The sequence below is a fragment of the Mesoplodon densirostris genome, chromosome 5 (assembly GCF_025265405.1).
Source record: "Mesoplodon densirostris isolate mMesDen1 chromosome 5, mMesDen1 primary haplotype, whole genome shotgun sequence".
NCBI classification, from domain to species: Eukaryota; Metazoa; Chordata; class Mammalia; order Artiodactyla; family Ziphiidae; genus Mesoplodon; species Mesoplodon densirostris.
Genome location: NC_082665.1, coordinates 10,702,696 through 10,715,321, shown reverse-complemented (window position 1 = coordinate 10,715,321; position 12,626 = coordinate 10,702,696). Strand labels below are relative to the sequence as shown.

Here is a 12,626-nt window from a genome sequence, read left to right as displayed (position 1 = left end):
TTTAAGGATTTACCTCTTTTGCTCTAGGACACTAAGGCACTACAGGGGCATCTGCAGTTGCGCAGCTGCTGAGCTTAACGCCTGACCCCTGGGAAGGTGGGAATTAGGTGTTTGGGTGTCGTGTGTGTTTGGGGGTGATTTTAATGGCTCTGGAACTTGAAGCTGTTCCAGAAAACACCGAAGCGGTCAGTAGAATCAGGATCTTTTCACTGAAATCCACAAGGGTCACAGGAAAGACTGTCATTGGCCAGGCTCTCAGGCCACCCAAATAGGCGGAGAAGAGGGGATGCAAACCCCGCCCAAGCCTCAGGGGGGATGGAGTTGGCACCAGGGACTTCTGGTCAACCCCTGGACAGAGGGCCAGGCATTTCAAAGGGTGCAGCAGCTAAGCGCCCTCCCCAGCAGCGCACTGCACCTCCGCGAGCGCGTTTCCAGGGAACCAAGGTTGGAATTGGGGTCCAGGTGGGAATCAGGCGCGCAGCCATTGAGAAGCACGAGCGGTGGAGGAATAGCCCAGAGAGCTTAAGCCCGGGAGAAGGGGCGCAGCGTTTTGGGGCGGGAGGATTTCGCCCCGCGCGCCCAACGTACCGCCCAGGCGCCTCCAGAGTCCCGGGCAGGGGGTTCTCTCGCAGCTGGCGCAGTGGCCCCTGGCACCGCGCCCTTCGCCCAGCGCCACCTGGCTCCTCAGCAGCTTCCAGGAAGGGTCTCTGGTCAAAGACAGGGATCTGTGGCCATGGCCGAGGTCGCGGAGCCGGAGGGGGGCGCCCCGAGTCCCCAGAGCCAGCCCGAGGGCTCGGCGCTTCAGGCGGAGAGACGGGGCGAGCCGGGGGCTTCCGGCCCTGAGGCGCAGAGGGAGGAGGCGAGAGAGGGCACCGCGGAGGCGCCGAGGGGCGGGGGGCCGGGCGCAGCCGCGACGGCCGAGGTGACGGAAGGAGAAGGGCCGGGGCCGGACGGAGGGCGCGCGGGCGAGCTGGTGCCGGACGCAGGCGGTGGCCCGGGGGCCGAGACGCGGGGCGCGAGCGGAGAGCAGGGCGAGGCCGAGGCGGAGGAGGGCGCCCGGGAGGGAGAGGAGCGGGCGAGCGGCGCGGAGCTGGCGGAAGAGGCGAGCCCGGGGTGCGGCGCGCAGGGCGAGGTCCCTGGGGAGGCTCAGGTGGAGCCCGGGGATCCCACGGCCCCCGGGGCGAAGGAAGAGGCGGAGAGCGGGCCGGAGGAGCCGGGAGGCAGCGCGCCTGGGCCGGCGGGGGCCCGCATGGACGCCGACGGGCTGACGGGGGACAGCACGGCCGCCGAGAGGCCGGCGGGGGACAGCACGGTCACCGAGAGGCCGGCGGGGGACAGCACGGTCGCCGAAGGGCTGGCGGGGGACAGCACGGTCGCCGAAGGGCCGGCGGGGGACAGCACGGTTGTCGAGGGGACGGCGGGAGGGGCGCACAGGGCCCAGAGTGAGCCCCGGGACGGAGGGGACGGCAGCCCCCAGACCCAGGCCGAGGCGCTTGAGGCCGCAACGGCGGAGAGCGCGGAGTGCAGCCCCGGGGAGCTTGCGGGGGAGCCTCGGGGTGCAGCGGCGGGGGCCGCGGAAGAGACAGGGGACCAGGAGGGAGAGGAGTCGCAGGAAGCGGCCCCCGCGGGCGCGAGGGCAGATGCTGGCGAGGACGAGGACCAGGATGGGCCCCTGGGGCAGAGAGAGGAGGCAGAGGAGGAGAGGCGAGAGCGGGGTCCGGAGGGGCCAGGCGAGGAGGCCACAGCCGGGGGCGAGGAGGAGCCCCTCGACGGCAGCGCGGATGGGGAGGCGGCCCCGCCGACGGAGGCCCGGGAGCCCGAGGCCGAGCTGAGCAACCACCTGGCGGAGGGGGGCAGCACCGAGCGCGGCGACGAGACCGCGCCGGTGAACGGCGGCCAGGAGGACGGCGAGGTGTCCGAGGAGGGGGCCCCGGGACAGGAGCATGACATCACCCTCTTCGTGAAGGTAAATCTGGCTTCTTGCAACTCCCAGGACGCCCCCTCCCAGCCTTAGTCTTGGTCTGTTAAGATCTGATCCCAGAGGGACGCGCAGGGATCAAGCTCTTGGCGCCCTGATGGTCACCGAGCACTTCTATCCGCGGGGGCGGGGCGGGGGGGGGGCTGGCGGGGAGGGAGAGGCGGGACAGCTTGGGTTTCAGGGAGAAGAGGTAAAGGAGCGTCACGAAGAAGAACTGAGGGTTTGGAAGCAAAAAGGTTGGGGTGAGAGTGGTGGGAGATGGGGATGCGGGTCCAGCGTCCCCCTGTCCTTTGTACTGAAAATCCTAACTGGCCCTTCTAGTCAGGAGGTTATTAAAGAATTCACTTTAAAAAAACAAAAACAAAACCCCACCAAGCCCTGCTGATGTTCAAAGCAATTTCTGCCAAAGGAAACGCTAATACCTAAAGTGAATAAATGCAAACAGGTAGGTTGTAATGTGAGAAATATCTCCGGACTCAAACCTCAGAGACCCAGAGCCGGCCCAAATTTTCAGCTCCAAAAAGGTCTTCCATTTCTGTAGAATTGATAAGGTATGTCTGGGAGGAAAGTGGAAGTTTATATAAATACTGAAATATTTATTGAACATTGAACATTTACTTTGGAAGAATGCAAGATGCTGACGACTTGGACATCGTTTGCCTTTTTATCCTATTTTCAGCCTTACTTCAAAGATTCAAAGAGAACAAAGATTCTGTAGAGACACAAGTGGGGAAGTTTTAAGTTTAAATAGGCCTTCCTACAAGACATCACACATGAGGAACTAGGTTCCGGGGGCAGCTCACAGGAGGATCTTTGTTGAAAAAGCCCTTCCCAAAGACCTTTGGCCAGATGGGGAAAACAGCAGATAATAAGGTCAAGAATGTGCATTGTATGTTGAATCATAATCCTTCCGAAATACTTTCAGGCTTATAGAGGCCGGTTATGACCTAGACCTCCTTGGGAGAAATATAAGCAAATTTTAATAAGCCAAAAAAAAAAAAAACCCCAAAAAAACCAAAAACAGTTCCCAAAGTGATTAAGATCAGAATTTCAGGAATTCTTTGGGTGGCAAGAGAGTTTGGGAAGAACAGGCTTGCGTTTCTTCACTGTGCTGTTCTGAGCAATTTTTAAGATGCTGAGACATTTTAAGATTGTGTATTGGGACATCACCTGAGGGTACAATCCCCGGGAGGGTCCCTGGGAGCCAGAAGACTTCAGGGAAATTAGGGGAGGGGGAAATCCGATCACAGTGCTGCCCCAAATCTGCTCCTTGGTTTAAGAAATTTCCCCTTGTTCTGGTCGCCTGACTACATAATTCCAGCCTCTTGTTACAGCTTGGACACACCGCTTCCTAATAGTCTTTCTGCTTCCATCCTCGGCTCTCTCGAATCTAGTCCCTTTGTCATAGCCAGTGAGCTAAGAAAGAAAAGATCTGATCATTTTGTTTCCTAGTATAATCTTCAGTTGTTTATTACAGACTTTCAGATACATCCACACTCCTTAGCCAGGTCACAAGGCTATCCGTGATGTGATTCCTGTCTCCTTGGCATTGCCTGAGTATCCTTCCCACCCAGCTTTGCTACCCATGGTACCGCTATGCCAGCCTCTCTCTATGGTCCTAGAGAGAACCACATTCTTTTCTGTCTGGAAATTTTGCATGTGCTGTATCTGAACCGAGTTTCCTTCCCTTCACCCCTCTCGGTCTCCCCTGCCTGGCTATCTGCTCTGTGTCCAAGATTCAGCATGGCCATCATCTCCTCTGGGGAGACTTTTCCAACCCCAGTTTGGGTTGGGTATCCCTCTGTCGAAGCTCCACTCACACATGGCACTACCCTCTGCGTGGTGTCTCCAACGTGGGGCACAGGTCTGGAACGTGAAGGTGTGTGTGAACGGGTGGCTGCCTGTATGAGATAGTAGACTGCAGTGATCAATAGCACAGAGTTTAGAGCCACTGGGTCTGGGACCAAATCCTGTCTCTGCTCCTTTCTTGCTGTGTGACCTTGGGCAAGTTACTTGATCTTTCTGTGCTTTTGTTGCTTATGAATAAAACAGGAGCAATAATAGTTCCTACTCCATGAGTTTGTGGGGCATTCAAAATTAGGATTGTATAAAACACTCAGAACAGTACCTGACTTGAAATAAGCCTGCAATAAATGTGACTTCTTATTGTCACATCTGCTCAGCTCTGATAAACTTTCATTGATTTTGCACAGGAATAGTCCCTTTCCCATTCCATCCCTGCCATTTTATTTATTTATTTATTTATTTATTTATTTATTTATTTATTTATTTATTTCTGGCAAATATCTCTAGTTTCCTAATGACCTCTATTTTCTGGGAAAAAGAATATTATGAAAGGTAAAAACAAGTTGTTTTCTCAGACTCTGCTCAGTAGTTTGTGAAGGCAGAGACAAGACGGCATGTCGTGGACTGCTTAACCAGAATGTTTGACTCTGATGATTGGCTTGGTGCTCAGTTGTTGTTTTCCTTTCTTTAAGGAAACAAATGGATCTCCAAACAGTGAAATTGGTTTTCAAGCAACTACTGCTTAATACAGCTTCTGAGGGTCACCTAGGATGTGCCCCGTAGGATTGTTAAGGCATATCTCACTTTCTTCTTCTTCTTTTTTTTTTTTTTTTTTTTGGCCATGCCACACTGCATGCGGGATCTTCGTTCCCCGACCAGGGATCGAACCTGTGCCCCCTGCATTGGAAGCATGGGGTCTTAACCACTGGACCGCCAGGGAACTCCTTACTTTCTTCTTATCCTTCTAATCATTCTCGTGAAAAACAAAAGATCCCAAAGCACAAATCAAGCAAAAACCCTTTAGACTAGTTTAGATCTTGAGTTTGTAATACTCGATTTAAGATCCTTAAATTAGTTCAGAATAGGATTTCTTTGCCAGATTTAACCTTCTCTAGGTTCCTTCTTTGGGCTCCACTTTATCTGGATGCTGTATTCCATAATGGACGTCTGACCTCCTGAGTTTTGTAAACATGTCAGGCAAGTGTGTCTTGGTGGGTTTTTGATTCCATGATTGATGTGTAAAATTCACAGAACTGTTCTTTAAGGAGACAACTACAGTGTTTCTCCAAACATTCTCCTAACCTTCATATGATAGCCTACTAAACACAATTTTTAAAATTAACTAGCCCTCATTCTATTTGGGAACTTTTAAATTTCTTCCTGTTTAAAAAAATAAATGTATTGGTTACAAATGTATGTATTGGTTACCAGAAAGTAATGACATATGACCGAGTAAAATATACTAATAAAATCTCCTTCTAATTTTAGCCACCTGGTGGTTTATATTCCCCATCTTTGTGAGAATTGTCATTTTATTAATTTGTCATTTTGTTTTATTCTATACGTATGCAAGAATGTATTCTTGGATGTAAAAGAGCCAGGCCACAGGAAAGCCTAAGTGTTAAGTATTTACCATCAAATTATATGGCAACCCTGCAATATATTTAGTAAGAAAGATTCTTTTCTTCTTTGTTCGTGAAAAGGAAGGATGACAACATAATAACACACCAACATAGTAACAACAAATGACAAAATACTAACACCACAGCGTAAGGTTGGGACTTCAGCGGCTGTGGCGGTTTAGTCGCTAAGGAAGTCTCACTTACAGGTTCGGTTCGTCTAATACTTTGAGGCAGGGTCTAGGGATGGGATAGTCTAAGATATGGATTTTCTGGCAAATTCACATGACTTAAAAAATCTTAATGTGTCCAGTGAATAATCCTGGGCCAGAGTCTAAGGATTTCTTAAATTACGTTTTGGAGATCATTCATATAACCACTAATAAACAGCTAACGCTGAGCTTGAAAACTTGCATTTGCCATCACATTTGGGTTCTCCAGGGAGGTGAAACTGAGGAGGGAACAAAGTAGAACTTGAGAAAGACATGGCCTTTGAGGATTACCAACAAGGACCTACTGTATAGCACAGGGAACTCTGCTCAATGTTATGTGACAGCCTGGATGGGAAGGGAGTCTGGGGGAGAATGGATACATGTATATGTATGGCTGAGTCGCTTTGCTGTGCACCTGAAACTATCACAGCGTTGTTAATCGACTGTACTCTAATATAAAATAAAAAGTTAAAAAAAAAAGACAAGCCTTTGAATGAGCATTGTCACCTGAAGATACATCCCCTCCCCAAATAAATAAGTAAATAAATCAAGCCTCCCAAGCACTGCCATATCACATGGGGGGATGGGAGTGGGGCGGGAGTCTGTTGGGACCAACATCTGATGCACTTCTGGTGGGTCAGAAGGCTGCAGCTGTCTGTGCATCTTTAGCCAGGTGTGAGCAGGCTGAGACCTGCTCTGTGGGGTTTGGTCTCTGAAGAGCTTGAAAGGGAGATGTTATTTTCATAACTAAGTATGAATTATGTGTTTGGAAGGGAAATGAGCAAAAATGCACTTCTGGGACTTTAATTTTTCCCCCCAAATGACATTTTTTTGTCATTTGTTTTCTGGGTGTCAACGCCACTTACTTACAAATTACATCTATGAAATCATACAAGGTTAGTTGGGGTGGAAACCAAGGTGAAACATCATGCTTTGCTAACTTCTTTTTTTTTTTTTTTTTAAGAGTTTGGATTTAATAAATGATATTATACATTATCTATTATGTGTTATAATAGAAAAGGCAATATCTTTACAAGATATTGTTGAAGCTTGTAGATCATTTCATTGGTCCTCAAAGTGTGGTATCCTGAAATCTTCTGAGACACTTTCAGAGGTTCCGGTGAGTTCACAACTCTTCATAAAAACACAGAGATATGAATTGCCTTTTTTGTTGTGTCAATGTTGGCACTGATGATGCAGAATCATTTTCTCACTAAATTTGTTTTTGAAAATAGTTATTTTTCATAATAATATGTTTTTTTTTCTTTTTTTCCATTTTTTTATTAGTTTCTGCTTTATAACAAAGTGAATCAGTCATACATATACATCTGTTCCCACATCCCCTCCCTCATGCATCTCCCTCCCTCCCACCCTCCCTATCCCTCCCCTCCAGGCAGTCACAAAGCACCGAGCTGATCTCCCTGTGCTCTGCGGCTGCTTCCCACTGTCTATCTAGCCTACGTTTGGTAGTGTATATATGTCCATGCCTCTCTTTCGCTTTGTCACAGCTTACCCTTCCCCCTCCCCATATCCTCAAGTCCATTCTCAAGTAGGTCTGTGTCTTTATTCCCGTTTTACCCCTAGGTTCTTCATGACATTTTTTTTTCTTATATTCCATATATATGTGTTAGCATACGGTATTTGTCTTTCTCTTTCTGACTTACTTCACTCTGTATGACAGACTCTAGGTCTATCCACCTCATTACAAATAGCTCAGTTTCGTTTCTTTTTATGGCTGAGTAATATTCCATTGTATATATGTGCCACATCTTCTTTATCCATTCATCCGATGATGGACACTTAGGTTGTTTCCAGCTCTGGGCTATTGTGAATAGAGCTGCAATGAACATTTTGGTACATGTCTCTTTTTGAATTATGGTTTTCTCAGGGTATATGCCTAGTAGTGGGATTGCTGGATCATATGGTAGTTCTATTTTTAGTTTTTTAAGGAACCTCCATACTGTTCTCCATAGTGGCTGTACCAATTCACATTCCCACCAGCAGTGCAAGAGTGTTCCCTTTTCTCCACACCCTCTCCAGCATTTATTGTTTCTAGATTTCTTGATGATGGCCATTCTGACTGGTGTGAGATGATATCTCATTGTAGTTTTGATTTGCATTTCTCTAATGATTAATGATGTTGAGCATTCTTTCATGTGTTTGTTGGCAGTCTGTATATCTTCTTTGGAGAAATGCCTATTTAAGTCTTCTGCCCATTTTTGGATTGGGTTGTTTGTTTTTTTGCTATTGAGCTGCATGAGCTGTTTATAAATTTTGGAGATTAATCCTTTGTCAGTTGCTTCATTTGCAAATATTTTCTCCCATTCTGAGGGTTGTCTTTTGGTCTTGTTTATGGTTTCCTTTGCTGTGCAAAAGCTTTTCAGTTTCATTAGGTCCCATTTGTTTATCTTTGTTTTTATTTCCATTTCTCTAGGAGGTGGGTCCAAAAGGATCTTGCTGTGATTTATGTCATAGAGTGTTCTACCTATGTTTTCCTCTAAGAGTTTGATAGTTTCTGGCCTTACATTTAAGTCTTTAATCCATTTTGAGCTTATTTTTGTGTATGGTGTTAGGGAATGATCTAATCTCATACTTTTACATGTCCCTGTCCAGTTTTCCCAGCACCACTTATTGAAGAGGCTGTCCTTTCTCCACTGTACATTCCTGCCTCCTTTATCAAAGATAAGTTGGCCATATGTGCGTGGGTTTATCTCTGGGCTTTCTATCCTGATCCACTGATCTATCTTTCTGTTTTTATGCCAGTACCACACTGTCTTAATTACTGTAGCTTTGTAGTATAGTCTGAAGTCAGGGAGCCTGATTCCTCCAGCTCCTTTTTTCGTTCTCAAGATTGCTTTGGCTATTCGGGGTCTTTTGTTTTTCCAAACAAATTTTGAAATTTTTTGTTCTAGTTCTGTGAAAAATGCCAGTGGTAGTTTGATAGGGATTGCATTGAATCTGTAGATTGCTTTGGGTAGTAGAGTCATTTTCACAATATTGATTCTTCCAATCCAGGAGCATGGTATACCTCTCCATCTGTTTGTATCATCTTTAATTTCTTTCATCAGTGTCTTATAATTTTCTGCATACAGGTCTTTTGTCTCCTTAGGTAGGTTTATTCCTAGATATTTTATTCTTTTTGTTGCAATGGTAAATGGGAGTGTTTTCTTGATTTCATTTTCAGATTTTTCATCATTAGTGTACAGGAATGCCAGAGATTTCTGTACATTAATTTTGTAACCTGCTACTTTACCAAATTCATTGATTAGCTCTAGTAGTTTTTCGGTAGCATCTTTAGGATTCTCTATGTACAGTATCATGTCATCTGCAAACAATGACAGCTTTACTTCTTCTTTTCCGATTTGGATTCCTTTTATTTCCTTTTCTTCTCTGATTGCTGTGGCTAAAACTTCCAAAACTAGGTTGAATAAGAGTGGTGAGAGTGGGCAACCTTGTCTTGTTCCTGATCTTAGTGGAAATGGTTTCAGTTTTTCACCATTGAGGACAATGTTGGCTGTGGGTTTGTCATATATGGCCTTTATTATGTTGAGGAAAGTTCCCTCTATGCCTACTTTCTGCAGGGTTTTTATCATAAATGGGTGTTGAATTTTGTCGAAAGCTTTCTCTGCATCTATTGAGATGATCATATGGTTTTTCTCCTTCAACTTGTTAATATGGTGTATCACATTGATTGATTTGCGTATATTGAAGAATCCTTGCATTCCTGGGATAAACCCCACTTGATCATGGTGTATGATCCTTTTAATGTGCTGTTGGATTCTGTTTGCTAGTATTTTGTTGAGGATTTTTGCATCTATGTTCATCAGTGTTATTGGCCTGTAGTTTTCTTTCTTTGTGACATCCTTGCCTGGTTTTGGTATCAAGGTGATGGTGGCCTCGTAGAATGAGTTTGGGAGTGTTCCTTCCTCTGAAATTGTTTGGAAGAGTTTGAGAAGGATGGGTGTTAGCTCTTCTCTAAATGTTTGATAGAATTCGCCTGTGAAGCCATCTGGTCCTGGGCTTTTGTTTGATGGAAGATTTTTAATCACAGTTTCAATTTCAGTGCTTGTGATTGGTCTATTCATATTTTCTATTTCTTCCTGAGTCAGTCTTGGCAGGTTGTGCATTTCTAAGAATTTGTCCATTTCTTCCAGGTTGTCCATTTTATTGGCATAGAGTTGCTTGTAGTAATCTCTCATGATCTTTTGTATTTCTGCAGTGTCAGTTGTTACTTCTCCTTTTTCATTTCTAATTCTATTGATTTGAGTCTTCTCCCTTCTTTTCTTGATGAGTCTGGCTAATGGTTTGTCAATTTTGTTTATCTTCTCAAAGAACCAGCTTTTAGTTTGGTTGATCTTTGCTATCGTTTCCTTCATTTCTTTTTCATTTATTTCTGATCTGATCTTTATGATTTCTTTCCTTCTGCTAGCTTTGGGGGTTTTTTGTTCTTCTTTCTCTAATTGCTTTAGGTGCAGGGTCAGGTTGTTTACTCGAAATGTTTCCTGTTTCTTAAGGTGGGATTGTATTGCTATAAACTTCCCCCTTAGAACTGCTTTTGCTGCATCCCATAGGTTTTGGGTTGTCGTGTCTCCATTGTCATTTGTTTCTAGGTATTTTTTAATTTCCTCTCTGATTTCTTCAGTGATCACTTCGTTATTGAGTAGTGTATTGTTTAGCCTCCATGTGTTTGTATTTTTTACAGATCTTTTCCTGTAATTGATGTCTAGTCTCATAGCATTGTGGTCGGAAAAGATACTTGATACAATTTTTTGCTAACTTCTTATGCACACGTGTGCACACAGTACATGCACATGAGTGAGATCCACAGGGTGTCCTTACTGCCTGGCATGGTGATGGGCTCATGGGAGGTCCTCAATCAGTGATTTTTGGTAATGGTAGGTAAATAACCAGATGGATGGATGATTGGTTCAAGGTGACTTGGCTAGTGAGAAGCTGGACTCAAGCCCCATTCCCCACTGCCCCAGTCTAGCGTCCCTTGTGGAAGAGCCAGAGACACTCTTCTCCCTGAAGATGTCATAGTCTGGCACAGGGTCTGGTACATAATGGGCACCCTGGTAATGCTGGTAGGAAGTGAAGATGGGATCAAGGATGAGTAGGAAGCTATGAGAGTATATGTAGGATGACCTGCACATACAGTGGTCGTCACTAAAGAGTTATTGATTCAATTGTATTTGGGGAGACACAGAGAGTGGGACCCTTTGATAATCCCTAGCACAAATTCTTCAAGATTTTCTAAAATAGGCTGGCTTTGCTCTAGCCATTCTCTGAGCTCCTTTGATATTCAGCAAAGAAAAGTTTTCTCTGAGAGTTGGGGAGGTGGATGCTTAAATCTCCTAAGCGTCTCCTTTTCCATCATTGATTTTCTCTGCTTTTTTTCTGACAGAGTGATGATTTGTAAACTGGGCTCTGTATCTGGGCAAAGTTGAGGGAGGTATCTTCTAAAATATTTCAACGTTTATTTTACTATTTACTTCTACCTTATTTCAAAAGTTGAGTAAATTAAATTTTTTAAAAGTTGAAATAAAATAGAGGTTAAAGATATTTATGCACAGTTTGGTCATTCATGTAATCCATGAGATTCTTTTGTAAAATGTACTTTTTTTAAAAGAAAAAACAATATATTAGGATAAGAAAAACTTATAAAACAATACAATGTGATGAAAAATAAGTCTTCTTCCATGCCTGAGGCCCAACCTCTCAGTTTTCTCCCTAGAGATATTCTGTGCATATTCAAACATATATGTAAGTATCCTCACTGTTTTAGTTACTTACTGCTGTGTGACAAATTACTCTGAGGCTTAGCATCTTAAAACAACAAACATTTATTATTCAAAGTTTCTCTGCATCAGGAATTTGGGAGAAGCTTAGTTGGGTAGTTCTGGCTCCGGAAGTTGTAGCCAAGATGTTTGCAGGGCTGTGGTCTCATCTGAAGGATTGATTATGGTTGGATCCACTTCCACAGTGGTTGACTCACATGGCTGTTGGCAAGAGGTTCAATTGCTCATCACTTGGACCCTCCCCATAGGGCTGCTTTAGTGTCCTCAAGCATGACATCTGGCTTTCCCCAGAGCAGGGGGATCCAAGAGAGAAGAATGCCTTTTATGACCTTGTCTCAGAAGTCACACAGTCATTTCTGTCTTATTCTCTTAACTAAGTCCAGCCTTCAGGGAGATTGGAATTCCATTCCACCTTTTAAAGAGAAAGTCAAAGAATTTGTGGACATATTTTTTAAAAAAACACACCTACTTTTTTTTTTCATAAAAGTAGTACACTGGAAATACATTCAGTTATATCTTACATTCTTTACTTAACATCATATCTTAGAACTCATTCCCTATCAGTGCCTGTAGCTCTCTCACATTCTTGTTAAAAATTTTGCATTTTTCTAGTAATGGCTGTATTCTACAATCAGTTTCCCACTGATGGATATTTAGGTAGTTACCTCTTTTTGATACGTTAAGCAATGCTATAGTGAAAAATCCCTCCACAGAGGTACAATCATATATGGAACCTAAATTCTTAGCAATGGTATTGCTAAGAGGAAGGATATGCATATTTAAGATTTTGATAACTTTTATCAAATTTCCTCTTCAAAGAAGGTATACCAAATAATGCTCCCCTGACACCATATGAGTGCTGTGTTTGCTTCCCCACTCAGTGTATTCCCCAACTTTTTTGAATCGGAGAGGTGAAAAATGATGTCCATTGTCATTTAATTCACATCTCTTTTAGTATATGTGAGATTGAGTTTAATTTTATGTATTTAAAAACCATTAGTATATAGGCTTCCCTGGTGGCACAGTGGTTGAGAGTCCGCCTGCCAATGCAGGGGACATGGGTTCGTGCCCCAGTCCGGGAAGATATCACATGCCGCGGAGCGGCTAGGCCTGTGAGCCATGGCCGCTGGGCCTGCGTGTCCGGAGCCTGTGCTCCGCAACGGGAGAGACCACAACAGTGAGAGGCCCGCATACCACAAAAAAAATAAATTAA

At 44.8% G+C, this 12,626-nt stretch overlaps 1 protein-coding gene across 1 annotated transcript in view; it reads left to right on the top strand.

Moving 5' to 3' along the window:
- Positions 1–733: 733 nt before the first annotated feature.
- CLIC6 (chloride intracellular channel 6) overlaps positions 734–12,626 on the top strand; it is a 46,308-nt gene continuing 34,415 nt past the window's right edge. The window contains exon 1 of the mRNA XM_060098771.1: positions 734–1,966. Within this exon, the coding sequence (XP_059954754.1) occupies positions 734–1,966 (1,233 nt within the window). The remainder of the gene's footprint in view (positions 1,967–12,626) is intronic.